Source organism: Salvelinus alpinus, chromosome 19 (assembly GCF_045679555.1).
Source record: "Salvelinus alpinus chromosome 19, SLU_Salpinus.1, whole genome shotgun sequence".
NCBI lineage: Eukaryota > Metazoa > Chordata > Actinopteri > Salmoniformes > Salmonidae > Salvelinus > Salvelinus alpinus.
The window spans coordinates 51278256-51294979 of record NC_092104.1 but is presented as its reverse complement, the minus strand read 5'-3'; the positions used below and the strand labels follow the sequence as shown (position 1 = coordinate 51294979).

General features: G+C 44.3%; 1 protein-coding gene across 2 annotated transcripts in view; it reads left to right on the top strand.

Annotated features, from left to right (window-relative positions):
- Positions 1 to 16724, top strand: part of ccser1 (coiled-coil serine-rich protein 1) — a 106578-nt gene that overhangs the window by 26094 nt on the left and 63760 nt on the right. For both annotated transcript variants that reach the window (XM_071353974.1, XM_071353975.1), the window contains exons 6-9: positions 7698 to 7854; positions 10158 to 10235; positions 12832 to 12909; positions 14723 to 14800. In XM_071353974.1, coding sequence (XP_071210075.1) covers positions 7698 to 7854; positions 10158 to 10235; positions 12832 to 12909; positions 14723 to 14800 — 391 coding nt within the window. The remainder of the gene's footprint in view (positions 1 to 7697; positions 7855 to 10157; positions 10236 to 12831; positions 12910 to 14722; positions 14801 to 16724) is intronic.

Sequence of the window (16724 nt, the reverse complement as noted above, 5' to 3'; positions counted from 1 at the left end):
CCTTGAAAGAGTTAATATGTCAGGCCTATTGGGTCAAAATCAATGATAGCCTATAGACAATGGATAATAGAATGAAAATGAACTCAACTTTTAAAATATCAGATTTTTTGTTTAGAAATTCTTTGCTACATACTTTCCTTTCTGTTCGCATGTGCACGTAGTAAGTACACCATCCTTTCGGTATATCTTTTCATATTCCACAATAATTCTTTATTTATGGACACTACATCAACACACTCCCTCTCTCTTTCTCTTTCGTCCTCCATCTTTGTATGTCACCTTGATATTGCACCTGAGTATTTTATCAGTTTCTTTATGAAAATATGTAGTGAACTCATGACAGTAGCTAAAGAAAGGGGCTATAGCAGCACAACAGTAGCCTACAAATGCTTGCTGGGCCCGGCATGCCCTGAGCTCGTGAAGTGAAATGAGCGCTGCTGGAGAGCTACTGGAGCGAAATTGGAGCGAGCGAGAAGGCTTATGCTCCAGCCTTTTTGGAATCTCTCTCCGCTCCAGACAAATTGAGCACGCTCCGCTCCTTGCTCCACTCCAGCTCTGCTCGCATACTCTGAGCCAGACTAAGTCTTTTCTAAAAAATAAATGTATTAAAAACAGGTAAGGATGCTAACCAGTTCTCACTATCTTTATTAAATACATCTCAAACTGTTTTCCCAAAATGTTGTCGTCCACACGGACCAAAGCGAGTTTGTTAAAAAACATTTATCCTTGGATAACTTCCGTCGACTATTACATATCTCAAATACTTAATCAGGAGCAACAGCTCCTTGGGCTGTTTTATCTTTCAATGCAGAAAAAGCTTTCGATAGACTATTAGAATGGTCATGTTTCTGTTCTGTCTTGGAACATACAGTGCATTCGGAAAGCATTCAGACCCCTTGAATTTTCCCAATTTTTTTTATGTTACAGCCTTATTCTAAAATGGATTCAATTGTTCCCCCCCTCCTCTCATCAGTCTACATACAATACCCCTTAATGACAAAGCAAAACATATTTTTTTTGTAAATATCACATTTATGTGACGGAGAAGCCAAAGCTGAGGAAGAGGCACCAGAAGAACCTGAACAGAAAGAGGAGGAAGAGGCTCCCTGTACCTCTTTTTCTTGTATATTTTTATCGATTTACTTTACTCAGTACTTTGTTTAAGCACCTTCGGCAGCGATTGCAGTGATCATATTCTTGCGTATGACACTACAAACTTGGCACACCTATTTAGGAGGTTCTCCTATTCTTCTCTGCAGATCCCCTCGAGCTCTGTCAGGTTGGATTGGGAACGATGCTGCACAGCTATTTTCAGGTCTCTCCAGAGATTTTTGATCGGGTTCAAGTCTGGGCTCTGGCTGGGCCACTCAAGGACAATCAGAGACTTGTCCCGAAGCCACTCCTGCATTGTCATTGCTGTATGCTCAGGGTTGTTGTCCTGTTGGAAGGTGAAGCTTCGCCTCAGTCTGAGGCTCTGAGTGCTCTGGAGCAGGTTTTCATCAAGGATCTCTCTGTACTTTGTTCTGTTCATCTTTGCCTCGATCCTGACTAGTCTCACAGTCCCTGCCGCTGAAAAACATCCCCCACAGCATGATGCTGCCGCCACCATGCTTCACCGTAGGGATGGTGCCAGGTTTCCTCCAGACGTGACACTTGGCATTCAGGCTAAAAGAGTTCAATCTTGGTTTCATCAGACCAACAGAAAAAGAGAACCTGCCCCGCCGTCCCCTAGTCTCGCACACAAACCAATTCGAGCGAGGGCGGCCTGAGCCTGCGCCGAGGCATACAAGACAACAAACGTATCTTTTAATTCATTGGGACATGTCTCAAACCCAAACCCGGCTTGTTAGCTTTCGTTGTTTTGTTTGCTTTAGACATTTTACTTAGTAGCATGAAGTGTTCCTGTTCACACGGGTGAAGAGCAGAATAATTGAAGGAATGAATCCGAGCCTCACGCGTATCACTTGTGGAAGGCGGGGCTTCCAGCGTGGTGCGTATTTCTTTGTTCTTTGTCAGGCGTGATTGTAGATCCTTCAACCGAAGGCGTATGTTGTTCCCGAAGTTGACTGACTGAAAGGGAACCAGCATAACAGGGACATATTGATAGAATACATTTTGTGCACTTTTCCCTCAGTAGTAGTTATCTGCTAAAACAACACCTGCCATTATTGTGTATATGTGCACCGTGGCAGATTTAGCAATATTATTGATTTGGCAATATTATTGATTTGGCCGCGCACTTGGAGGATAGGCTTATTTGATCTTATGGAGTCTGCAATAAAGATTTGCAGTGTAGTTTGTTATTGCCTTCATTATTTCCTGCCTGATGCAGATTATTACTTTGTCTCGCTGTACTTTCATGTGGTCGACTTTTATTCACAACTGCTGTGTTACCACATAGTTTCTGTGTTGGAGGTGTTGCCTCCTCCACGAAACGGGGATGTACTATCTGAAGTCCAATGAGAAATTACCATCTTTGTTTTTGTTTCCAAAACGTTTTAAAACGTGTGCCCTAATGAACGCAACCCTGGAGACTACCTTGAAAGAGAGACCTTTTTTTCTTCCAATCAGAGCTTGGAATGATTTGGCACTGAGTACTGTCAGTGACGGGGGCCCGCCTGACCTCAGAGCAAGGTCGCACAGCTCCAGAACTGGAGTGCCCCAGAAGCGCAAAGTTCCCCTCAGTTCAGACACATTTGTTTTACCCTCCTTAGAATTTATGCTTACGAAAAAAGATTGCAGTCAGAGTGCAGTATAACTGCAGTACGCTCTGATTATTGCATCCAGATTATTGCAATTATTCTGCAATTACTGCGTCCAAAATACCACAGTCGACTGCCATATTTGAAATCAAATTTCCACCCTTTCAATTTGCTTGTTGCCATGTGAACTGTCTCAGGCTTTTCGTTACGCCTTTTTACTATTCAGAAGACATATTGACCAAGTGAAGGGCTCGCAAACATTTGGTGGTGTCCAGATTAATCCATAAGGCAAAACCAGTGGCTGTTTGACAGCAGCCATATGTTTATTAAGCCCATTTGAAGGCTTATTTTAGTTGCTTGACAAAAAAACTCTGGGTTAATTGCTTTATTTCTGTGATTTGTTCTTTACTCGCGCTTTCTCTATCACTTGAGACGATTGCACTGAGTTATGGCGGCATATGTGGCGATGATGTCCTGAACGGGTCAATCTTGCCAGATGTAGCGTTTTTAAAGATGATGCCGGTGGTGGAATCGCAGGCGTACCCTGATGGCAAGCTCCTAATGTTGATGCCGTGTGACAGGGGAGAAGGGTGCCACGCATGGGAGCATGCACATGTTTACACGGCAGTCTCGTGTGCAAGCAGCTAATTACTGTAGGAGGAGAAAGTCGTGGCCTGAAACCTGGCCTTGATATGAGATTCATCATCCTCTGTCCTTTCACCACCAACCAACCAGTGATACATAGACATGGTCCATTTGTTGTGATGACCTGGGTCCTTTCTAAACAGCATTTATGTCTTCGATCAGCCTTCCACCACCTTGGTTTCTCATTGTTTTTATGCACACATTGCGTTGTGACGGAGGCATGGAGAGTCGATAGTTGCACGTTTTTTTGGGTGACTGTACAGTGCATGTCAAGACTAGTAGGCAAATGCCCTCACAAATTTAGAGGTACTGTATTTTAGGGTAATACTTGACAAAATCGATAACTGGTAATGACTTCTTTCCCTTAAACCGTCTAACTGGGGCAACCACATACATTTTTGGGGAAATAGCTAATTTTGGGGAAAACACAACAACATCCCATTACAGATGGTTTACCACCAATCCTGTGGAGCATTGAATTATGTGGCCTGCTGTGTGTCTGGCTGGGAGACTAGGCAATACACTCACCGTAGTGTTGGTATAGAATGCTTATGTTGAGAGATGAAAGCAGCCCAGGACACTCTGCCTTTGGTCGACAGTCTCAATGTTAATTGACTCTGTGTTGTGAGGACAATGCAGCCTGGTGAGTGACAAGGATTTATTCATATTTATTGCAGTCCCAGCTAATGCTTTTTAGGCAGCCATAATTCATTTGACTACGTGTAAGTATTTGTCAGTTGGCCTTCTCTGGAAATGGAAAGCATTTACAAAAAGAGAAACGTGTTGCTCTGAGCACAAGAAATCATTTTCTGCGGGAGTTCAGTCAAAATATTTAAACTCCAAAGTTAATTGGATTTTTCAGAATAGTGAAATGGATCACGTTGAATGTTTCTGCAAAGAAAGCTTTGTATTGCAGCGTTGGTAAGTTGACAGCCAGTCACATCCTGTAGTAGTCCTAGTGTCTGCAGGTGCCTGGCTTGGTCTGCTCTGTGCCTGCCCTGCTCTGTTTATCCACTACAGGCCTACAGTACTGAGTAGAGTACAAGCACCCAGAGACAGACCAGAGGACACTGGCTATCAGCCCTAATCCACATCCTTGACGAAGTGACAAGATTGATCGTCCTAAGGAAAGAAATCACGCCTCCTGTAGGTTATTCATCATCTTGCTGAGGAGACTGTCTGCAGCCGCATACATACACTATATATACAAAAGTATGTGGACACCCCTTGAAATTAGTGGATTTGGCTATTTCAGCCACATCCGTTGCTGACAGGTGTATAAAATTGAACACACAGCCATGCAGCCATCTCCATAAACAAACATTGGTAGTAGAATGGCCTTACTGAAGAGCTCAGTGACTTTCAACGTGGCACTGTCATAAGATGCCACCTTTCCAACAAGTCAGTTTTTTACATTTCTGCCCTGCTAGAGCTGCCCCGGTCAACTGTAAGTGCTGTTATTATGAAGTGGAAACGTTTAGGAGCAACAACGGCTCAACCGCAAGGTGGTAGGCCATACAAGCACACAGAACGGGACCGCCGAATTCTGGAGTAAAAATCGTTGCTACACTCACTACCAATTTCCAAACTGCCTCTGGAAGCAATGCCAGCACAAGAACTGTTCGTTGGGAGCTTCCTGAAATGGGTTTCCATGGCCGGCCAGCCGCACACAAGCCTATGATCGCAATGCGAAGCGTCGGCTGGAGTGTTGTAAAGCTCGGCGCCATTTGACTCTGGAGCAGTGTAAATGCGGTCTCGGACAGACCGATAAATCTGGGTTTGGTAGATGCCAGGAGAACGCTACCTGCTCAAATGCATAGTGCCAACTGTCAAGTTTGATGGAGGAGGAATAATGGTGTGGGGCTGTTTTTCATGGTGTGGGCTAGGCCCCTTAGTTCCATTGAAGGGAAATATTAACGCTACAGCATACAATGACATTCTAGATGATTCTGTACTTCCAACTTTGTGGCAACAGTTTGGGGAAGGCCCTTTCCTGTTTTAGCATGACAATGCCCCTGTGCACAAAGCGAGGTCTATACAGAAATAGTTTATCGAGATCGGTGTGGAAGAACTTGACTGGCCTGCACAGAGCCTGACCTCAACCATCTAACACCTTCGGGATGAATTGGAACGCATACTGCGAGCCAGGCCTAATCACCCAACATCAGTGCTGAGATGTGAGTCCTCCATGGCTCCAACACACATAGAACCAGCCACTGCACACTCACCTCAGGAGAGCAAACCAATTCATCTGTGGCATCATGTAGACGTAAGCATTGATGACTGAAATATTTCAGACCACATTCATCCACCTCCGCATCCCCTTGAGCAATTTATGCTTAATGTTAATCCGTTAAAAGAAGACTTTCATCTTGACTTCTCCGCATTTCTGAAATCTATAGTTTCTGTGTTTGTTTTGGGAAGGAGAGGCTCCATCTGGCCTGATTGGTCGACAGGCAGGAAATCAGAGGAGGCCTGTGTGATGGATCATGTCTTTAGTCAGGTGTTCTGTGTAGACCCACTCTCTCTCATCACTACCTATAGAACACATGTCAATGCAAGTGCTTCTGGGGACATTTGAACGCTTGACTATGTTTTAATTGTTGCGGCTTGCAAACGAGAGTATTATGACGAGACGTTTTTGCTACTAGTTTTCCCAACAAAACACTCGTCTTGGATGGTCTTTTGTGCCAATAAAGCATTGGTGAACCGAAGGGATCTCAATGTCCGTGCTAAAACTCTCCTGGTCTAGGTGTTATGGATACTGTTTATAATGAGCTAGAGCCTCCTGATTTTTTTGTGTTGTTGTTGCATGCAGTCGCAAGCTCTCTTTGTTGTCGCTCAACTTTTGAAAATGTCATGTCGCAGTCGCACAACACAGTAGTGTAAAAAATGTCAACAGTATGAAAAATAAATGTCCGTGTAAAGCTGAAGTTATTTATTATCAAACTTCAGATTAATTGATCAAGGAATATTTTATTAGATGTCGATGGCAAGCAGAATTTATGCCATACCCTAAGGACTCACGCCTTCCTTTCAATGACAGTCTGTTATGTATCGCTCAGATATCCAACTCACTCATGGTCTTCTTCTACAATGGCCTGCGTAGGAAGAAAACCAACTGGAGCGAATTTGGGGCCGCAGTCAATTTTGTTTGCAATCAAAACATCCCAATCCCCACATCTCCATTTTGCGGAGGAGGGTAAGGAAGTGAAATGAAGGATTCAACTGTTGATAAAGTTATCTGGACACCATTAATCTCTCATTGCTCAAACTCTGGTCAGGTGGAACTCTAATGCAATGTCTCGAACACAGTTGAGCAATGTTTTACGAGGAACACTCAGATTCCTTTTTACACCTAATATCTGCGATGGTAATCGCTCACATGAAATAATTCATCACAGCTCCTGTCCTCCCGGGAATGAAGTATTATCTCAAACGAGGAAGTGGATCCAATTTATATTTGCGGACATGGTTCATTTTCTCGGCTGCCTATTTGGAGCAACTCTGAAGTGACACCTGTACCTCTTTGGCTGCATGATGAGGGGGGGTTTATCATCAGACGGAGCAACTCTTTTAAGCGAAGTTCACACAGGCCATCAGAGAGAATCTAGACTCATCTCATCAACTGTTTTGTTTTTCTGTGTGAACAGGTTCCAGTGTTCTAAACTCTGAACACAACTGGCAAACTCTCAACCAGTCCATTTGAGATGAGTCTAGATTCTGTTTGAACTCTGCTTTAGATAACGTGTCATTAAAGAAAGTGCCTTCTGTCTTTAAAATGCTATGTTCAGCCCACAATACATTTAAGATGCTGTAGGCCTATTGGTAAAGGATGTTGTAAAGGGACTCTTTAGGTGAGCCCTAATCAACGAACAAACAGTGTAGGACATACTACTTTATTTTCAATGATTTGAATTGTGTATTTAAGCAAAAAGGAGTTGTGGTATATGGCCAGTATACCACGGCTAAGGGCTGTTTTTATGCACGACGCAACGCGGACTGCCTGGATACAGCCATTAGCCGTGGTATATTGGCCATATACCACAACCCCCGAGGTGACTTATTCCTATTATAAACTGGTTACCAACATAATTACAAGACTAAAAAAGTATTATTATAAAATAAAAAAAATCATACCCGGTGTATCCGGTTTGATATACCATGGCTTTCAGCCAATGGACTCAAACCACCCAGTTTATAATAGTGAATAAATAGGACTTTGGCACATTTATTCTCCTTTGCAACTGTAGTATTTTAAGTTAGGAGCTATCTGTGAATATGCCCCCCCTTCTGTGCATGTTTGTTCCGATTTGTGGGTGTGAAGGTGGCTCTGTGCTTGTGTTCCAGGGAGCCTTGCCGGCCGACCACCCTGCTGCCGGCTGACTGGTGCCTGGGCCGGGAGGACGAGGCCCCGGGGCTGGAGGCACTACCCCTCAGGCTGATGCAGCAGGACTGCACTTCCGTCAAGACCCTGCTGCTGCGCCTCCGGAGGACCCTGCAGGAGGTAGGCTGCAGTAGTACCACCTGTCACACCTTACACCAGGGGTATTCAAATCAGAGCCTAGATGTCCAGGGTCCTGCTGGTTTTCTGTTCTACCTGATAATTAGTTGCACACACTTGGTTTCCCAGCCAGGTTTAAATCAGTCTTTGATTAGAGGGGAAGAATGAAAATCAGCAGTGGAACTGGCTTCGACGTCCAGATTTGAATTTACACTCCACTCACTGCAGTACGCAAGCAAGGGGGGTGGAGGAATAGGGTAAACATGGCTCTTCCCCCTGCAAGTTCATTCATAACTACATAGTAGTCGATAGAAACTGTCATACCCATGGATTACAAAGGTCCTAGATAATGGGCATTAGTAACTCAATCATCCATTTGATAGCAACACATGATGTAGCCTACATCAGAATGGTGGATGCCCCAGCAGTAGCAGCAGCACAGCAGTCCCAATACCAGCCAGTCTCTACCAGTATTCTGCTCTGAACATGGTATATTTAAACCTCAAAACAAGTGCTGGAAGTAATTTACATTTGTTCATTTAAATAGCTGTGTGCTTTTGGCGTTGTCACACAGTGAAGCCTGGAGCTTGTTAAAGCCTCAGCCTGACGCCGTGCCCTCCGCAGCTTTTTAAATGCCTTTGTGTATTTAATGGGGGTTTTAATTCTGGGAATGGATAGTATCTAGAGTGGCTAGGGAAACGCAATCAAATTACATCCCACTATTATAAATGTGATTAGCTATTTGTGTAATGGCTAATTAACTGAGAAATCACACAGCAGACTCCATGGTGTTTGGTTAACATTTAATTCTTGGAATCCATTCCACAATAACCGTGGACCAGAACCAGTCCTACAGTACCAAGCGTGGCTGCTCTGGTAGAAAAACAATGCCTCTAACAGTAGCAGAATGATTATATTCCTTGGTGACAAGACATTAGGCACTGCTGGCCAAGCAGTAATTCACAACACCCTATGTTGCTTTGAAGGTCATCTCCCCCTAATAGCACCTGCTAGTAGCTGCTGTGTTTTAAACTGAGATCCAAGCCAACACAAAAAGATCACAATGCGAGTCGAATGATGCACTGTCTGATTCTCTCTGTTATTCGTTCATCTTTTTGCGTTTTCTCAAAAAGACCCATCAGCCAGATAAAATTAAGTCTACATTAACAATTAGAGGCTGTACAGGAGAAGGGCCAGAGAGGAGCACACAACAGAAGAACATGAATATTGAAGAGGAAATTGTTTGCCCTCTCTGCTGACTCCGTACTCTCATTAACTTGCAAATGCGCTGCCTTCCATCACCGTATGTAACAAGACCGCTCAGTAACAAGAAATAAGAATGACTTGTTTATTTACTTTGCATTTTATTTGCTTGACCTCGTGATATTGAGACCTGGCGGTTTTTCTTCTCCGTTCCCGCTCTGTGGTGTTTCATCCTCTCCACATCCAGAATAAAACGCTCTAATATTGGATATAACACAGCAGTGCGGGGCATCTCTGCTCAGCCAAAATAATCTTATTGCACCGCATGCTTTTCAGAGGCTCCTAATACCTATGAAAGTCAAGTTTAAAGGGGTAAAAAGCCTTTAGTCATTTGAAGCGTTACATTTCCTAATTTGAATATGATGATTAAATACTCTATCGAAATGGGCCGAGGGCCATGTTATTAATTTATCATCTCTGGTCACTGAGCTCTGGCACCTCAAATAAGGAGAAAAGCATGTCTATGAATGCTTTCAGGGCAGTGCCATGCCGAAATTGCACCTTATTTAATTGTTCAGACATTTCCACGCAAGCCTGTAGAAAAATGTAGACCTTAAACCTGCATGTGGGATGTGCATGTGGGATACACATTGATGAAAGTTGACACAATCGGGCCGGACTAGTCTGACTACGTTGCACCTTTTAGGACTGCTTCTCTGAAAGGGGGCATCCAAACACATAATATATGACGATTATTACCCAGTTTGGGCAATCTATGTATTGAGGTATGTTAATAGATAAGTGTACAACTGAATCTACATGTGACAGAATAGTCACTGTACAATAGTCTTGATGTCACTGTAAATGGCAAGAAGGCAGCAAGTTATTTTAAGAGCTCATGTTTCAGCTACCCATTGCTGTGTATTTAGTCACATTCCTATCTCTTGTGACATATTTTATCCTCTCACCTCAAAATAATATGGTAACATTTCGAAATTGTGAATGTCACAGTTTTTTAATGTGTTCATGTTATTGATGTTTTTTTTCTTCAGTTTCAGCTTCAGTTTCTTTCTAAATGTCACCTTCTCTCTCTCCCTCCTCAGAGCACTGACACAAGTCCTGCAAGCAGCCTCCATTCTCTCCCCATCAGCCCCTGTAGTGAGAAGTCACTGCCCCTAAAGGTAACTGATTTTACAGCTAACAACTCTCTTTTGCAAGGCTCAACCACAACCGCTACCTATCTATGGCATGCTGTATAATGTACAAGTAGTGCTTTTTCGAGCCTCAACACATTCAGAAGTGTTTTCTACCACCCGCAGAGTTCTTTTAAAAGTGATTTGTTTGTGAGTTAGATCTTCTTTCATGCCTGCTTTCTCTCGGCATGCCCAGGAACATTTTCCAGTCCTTCTGCTTCTTAAAGTGCCACAGAAACTTGACGGGGCTGAGTCTTTCTCAGCCATAGCATCAGTGGAATTTGATCTCAATGAGATGATCTCATTAATCCCTTTGGGAAAGTCTTGGGGTGGCAGGGGAGGTTTATCAAATGGGCTTTTGTCAGGGTTTCTGAGGAAAAGGGGATTTAGTTTGGTGGCGGGTGGCAGAGTTTTTGTTGCGCTTTTGGGGCGGAGAGCACAGGAGTGGAAATTAGGTCTGTGTGTGTGTGTGTGTGTCCTCCTTACTGACCTACATGGAACTATGGCACCAGCAAGAGCAGTAACACTGCACAGGCAGAGCGCTGTGTGACGCTCTGGTCCATTCCTACCTTCTCTTCGCAGGGAGGGGGAGGGAGCTGAGAATAGGAGCCCATGCATCTGACGTTGTGTTGGATGACAGGGGAGACGGATGGGTCTCGTCCTGACGTTCCAGAAAAATCTGAGTTTAAAAATAAAGCCCCGCAACCCACCTGAGACGAAACCGTGTCACTCCTTGTCCTACTTTGAGCAAAAACTTCCTTTAGGGAACATTTGTTATCCCTGCCTTTTTATAATTAGCGCCCTCGGAAAGCGGCTCCCGTGGAGAGCACAGCTTTTTTCACTGCTCCTCCTCGGGTGGAGGCGATCTCATTGAAATGCCAAGCTCATCAATTGCCTGATGTGTTCCGCATAACCTTTTCCCCAAACGCTACACTTTTGTGTTGTCTCTGTACAAACAGGTGGCAGGACAGGCAGCACTTTCTGAGAGTCTGTCCAGAGGCCAGATAAGCCTGCAGATAAACCTGAACTTTTAGAAAACTTTGGCAGCTTTGGCAACTGTGCCAACTGCTGTTTCTTGTCATGGCCCGGCCACATGTGCTGTAAACATTCAACCCCCCCAGTTCTTGTTTAATTCAGTCAATTCGGGAAGTCAATTGAAATGACAATTTTCCTCCAATGGATCGCTGATGAAAATATTTATGTTTGGAATTGAAATTGAGCCCAACCCTGATACAGACATTGAGCCCAACTCTGTTAACCTTGGGTGGTCAGGATAATTGTGAGGACGGAGAGATGCTGCATACGTAATGTTCTGTTTATTCATAGGGGTGATGGAGGGTAGTGTGCTGCTGTGCTCCCCTGCGAGTCTGTGGGACTGGGACCCTCTCTCACTCTCCCTCTCTCACCCCCCCACCCCCACAGAGGTCCTAGCTATGGTAATGTAGAGATAAAGTGCCTCTCATTGAACATCTCTAATGGAGACAGAATTAAGGATTCCCCTCAGGCGAAGGTTTAGAGGGTATTTCATTTCCTTGTTTACTCTGTGACCTCCTCGGGACATGACCCCACCTAAGGGGGACAAAAACACAGGCTTTCATGGCATTATCTGGCTAATAATATTGACATTTAGTTTGAACATGTACATAGCAAGGTCTATTTCAGAAAGAAACAAACTGTTAAGAAGGATAGCGCAGTAACAGTGGGTCAGAAAACAGTGACTGACAGAGACGTTTGAGGTTGTATGAGAAACCCAAAGAAAATAAATAACATGCATAAAGCAGCAGAAGGAACTAAGCCAATTCAAGTTTGCAACATGGGGTTACTTAGAACACATGGTATGATAGTTTGGTAACAGACTAATGGTCTTATAATGTTGTTGCCCATCCATTGCCTTGAGCTTACCTTTCTTTTGAAGGGATCTGCCAGGGCTCTCATTATAGCAGAACATCAGTAAGGGCAACTCATCCAAAGTGCACATTGAGCAATCAGTACAGATTTCATAAACAACATGGCCGCCTGAGAAAGCGCAGCAAGGGTTGAGGACCTTTGCACAAAGTATCTGCCGGGGGTTCTGGGCAAGAGATTGATTGGCCTCAACTTGCCTTATGTAACTCACAGCCACATTGTTCTAGTTTTTCTGCAGCCGTGCCATACGCCATTTTCTTGGCTCCGTGTTGGTGGACTTTTGTTTCACTCTCACTCGCTCTTGCTCGCTCTCTCTCGACCAGGGCGTTTTGAAGTGGGCCATCTTGGTTGTGTGAGTGGGTGTATGGTTCCTGCCATGGTCTCTCCTGCCTAGGGCCTGCTCCATCCTCTCCTGTCTTTGGAAGTGCCTCCCTCCCCTTTCTTTAATGGCTGCGGTCATAGTTTACCAGAGGAGTCCTTGCATGTACTCTCCACACAATTTTCACTCCTTTCTCCGCCTCCCTGTTCACTTGTAACATAATACAGTGGTCTGTGTTCTAAATCCACATTCTAGCCATCACCAACTCTAGGGTAGTGCTGTGGTGGCTCAGTGTTCACCTCCCCTAACTTATTCCCTTTCTGAAGTACTGTATGTGACTTTGTCTGTACTCCTTTCCAGGAGCCGGGGAGGGAAGAGGCTCTGCTGCGGCAGCTGAGGGAGAAGGATGAGCTGATCTTCCGACTGCAGGCTGAACTGGTGAGAGACGTACTGTAGCGCTACCACAATGTTTGAGAAGACTGTCTGAACATTGAATTTGTGTGTCGTCTTCCATTTAGAAATTCAGATCACTTCGATACAATAGAGTACAATTAAATACAGAATGGGATACGGGATGCAAAAGTGCTGTCTTTCAAAGTTGCCTGTGCAAAACAGAAACAACTTGGTCCGATTGACATAGCAGCTCCTTTTGGGTATGGAACACCTCAGCACGGTGCACACAGACAGCATCTCTGCTTGTAGGAGTTCCTCTGAGTGTCCTGGACTGGCTGCTCTGAGAGACAAACACACAGACTGTGGATAATATGCATTACATGGTTAGGAGCTAGATTGACATACAGGGAGAACAACAAAAAATATTAGCTACTCACCACTAGTGTGGATGATGATGATGACGACGAGCGAGTGAAGTGGGGGAGTCCATGACAACAGCAGAGGGCACTGAGGAGACTCTTCTAATAGTAGTAACCCCCCCACCCACCCATTTGTTTTCTTGTTTATGACTTTCTCCAGCCTATCACATGCAGCATTGCTCTCTCCTCTCCCTGTCGTTAATATAAATGAAAGAGAAATATGAAGGGGAAAAGTACAGTGTTGTTGAATGCTAATTTTAATCTGCTTTGACCAAATTTTAGAAAGCTACAAAAAAGTTTAACAAATAAATCATGTTTGGAATGTTGGAATCGGATCAAAACCCAAAATGCTTTAAATGCAAGACTGGAATGTCAAGTATTTTGGGAGGTTTTGTAGAGCTGTTGTCAAGTTGATATATTGCACTGAGAAAGAATATAATTTGATACGTTGCTCCGGAGGCTTCATACATCGTCTTTTCTATGTCACATGCCTGGTGCCGCCAGTATGCTCCATAGAGCCGGTTCCCGTTTTGACATCTGTGTACTTGCACATTCTGGTTCTAGGTACCGATTGCTCCTCTCTCCTTCTCCTCAGACTACCATATGGTCCATAGGAAAACACAGACTGAGCAATGTGTTGTTGGCCCAGCTCAGATAAGGATGGCCCAATCAATCAGGTTCCTCGTGAATTGAGGATCTCAGCCAAAGACGAGGGATTTTGGAAGCCCCCGTACTGTTTGAAATCTGGCGCGGTTGGTGTGACGATACTCACTCTCCGGCAGATTGCATGCTGCACACACCAGCCATGTCTGCTGCGACAGCATACCTCACTTAAATTCAGGACATATGCCTCAGATTTCTGAACCCTAATTGGTAGAATTGATATTAACAGAACGTAACACTCACCAGCAGCATTGCAGCGGAATCATAAGCAGCCCCTCAAAAAAGGGCTGTATTTTCAAGGAAACGGTAGCTCGTTAGCCAAATCTGTCCACTGAGAAGCATTCATTTTGCCCGAGTAAGACCTTGCAGCACATTGGCCAGCACTCCCTGTCAGTTTTTTATTTTTTGGTGCACTTTGCGAGGTAACGTGGTTCAATATTTGCTGAAGAAATCCTCCCTGCATGTCTTTCAAAAAAACGTTCCTGCCCCAGTGATTTTAGGGGTTTGTTGGATGGAATGAAATATTTTCTGTGGTGCTTTTTTGGCATGTGGAGTTCTTAAACCGCATGCACTAAAAAGAGGTAGTAGTAGTAGTAATACTACTAGGTTATGGGATTTTTCATAGTCAAGCCACATGGTCAGGACAAACTCCTGGCACTAACTATGATGTAATGTAGGCTGGGAGTTGTTCCTCACCGCATGACCTGACCAGGAAGAACTCTGGGCCGTAGTATGAGTGACCGTCTCTGACGTTGGTCTGTGTGTTCTGCGTGCAGGAGAGTGCCAAAGCTGCCCTGAAGCCCACCTGCCAAAAACCTGACCGAACTACGCAGACTGACCCTCTTGGACCAGAGGTGAGTCCACAAATCACTCTGCTAGAACAGAGATCCAAATGGAACTGTTGAGGCACCCCTGCCGTTTAGCATCTGTCTTTTTTCAAATGGAATATGGCCTCCCATAGATCTTTCCTTTTGGAGATGTCTTAGACATTCAGCAGCCTCAGCGGTATCTCACTCCCATTGTGAAGTGCTGTCTATTCTATGAGAGCTATGGGTCCGGCCCAGTGTTCTGTTCAACTTGCCTGGCCGAGGGTGTTGGGACCGTTTGGGAACACGGGACTTAACAGATGACTGCCTAAAATGAGGCATCTCTATAATAGCAACAAAAAAAGCATAGTGAGTTTGTCTTTCTTGTTGTCTCTGGAAACATTCCCCACTTCACATGCACACAATGACAATGGATATGGTTCTTAACTAAGCTACATACTCCTTTACACACACAGTGCACATCAACAGACAGATAGCACATGTTGTGTTCACATTTTCCTCACGATATTAAGTATGGCTTACTTTTTGCAAAACAAATTAGACAGCAAAAGAAATGACAGCTTAACTAGATTTTAAGAACACATCTGGAAACGACACGATGTGACTGACTAAATGTCCGTGGCTATGTGTGCTCCTGTGTTCTTTCATTTCATATGCCTAACGATTAGGTTAAATTTCAGAGTTACTCGTACAAAAAAGGTTTGTCTGTACAGTGTGGCGAAGCACATATGGACCAAAATGGTCACTTAATCATTTAGTTAAGGCTGTAACGGGCTGGTCTTAGTGGAGGGGTTCTGTTATCGCGCATTTATATGGCTGGCATCACACAATGTTTGCATACAGCTAAGCAGTGGAAAAAGCACTGAGAGTGGGGTTCATCATCGCAATCATTAATTTTCTATCACTCTGACATGGGTTTTAGTGGGCGATGCATTCCTCTGCCCATACAAAGATAGGCTCGTGTATATATTTTTCTCATTAAATTTCTCTAGTCTTTGTTTGCTGTTCTTACTAATGTGTTTCCATAATGTACATTCAAATGGCCCCCTGTAATTGCCTCCACTGGTTCGGGGCCTAATGCAACACAAATGTGTCATCACCCCATTATACTTGGCCTTGAGTGTCATCGCTGAAAGGAACACGGGCGAATTGGAGATTGTGCCGATGAAGAAAGCTTGCATATATTATGTTATTGCGTAAGTCTTAAGGACTGCTTTTCTGAAGTTTTCCCTCTTCTTGCTTGGGGTAATGGAGTTGAAGTGGTGTGTCATGAAGATACGCGTGTATCGTCTCGATACATCAGCTGTCTCATGTACTGTAGCGTTCCACATGACCACGTTCTTTACCGCTCCCAAGGTTTTACAGGTTACTTTACTCAGCAACAGCAGCAGCAGTAGTAGCAGCAGCAGACGAGTTGCCATCTTCAGGCTCCCGTGCGTATATACTGCAAACCTTTATAGGTTACAACATCGAGGACAGGCAGTTATCTAAAGTGTGTCTACAAGTGGGTCAGCTATTTCGAAGGCTGGTGTGACTTCAGGAGGACGTCTTATTTTTTTGAGCACTTTCTCCCTCTCTCCATTGGAGCTAATTCACTTACAGGGAGAGGCAGAGCAAGCACTGTACTCTCCGTCCAGCCACATACCACCACCAGAGACTGCCCTGTGTCCACTCTGTTTTGGTCATCAGTCCTGTCCACCCGCTCCAAAAGAACCAAGGCTCTGGAGCAAAGACTTCTCAAAGTCCCAGGAAAGTTGTTGGGCCAAGCACCCACGCATCACGCAGCCGGAAGTGCATGTTCCTACATAGGTGAACCAATGAAGAGAGGAAGAATTGAGTTTGAAAATACGCGCTTCAAGTGTAGATAGCAAATGCATGAGCAAGGCAGTCGAATGACTCGGCAGAATTAATAGATGGTGAAGCCTCTCGCGTCTTCAGATACTATTTAAGG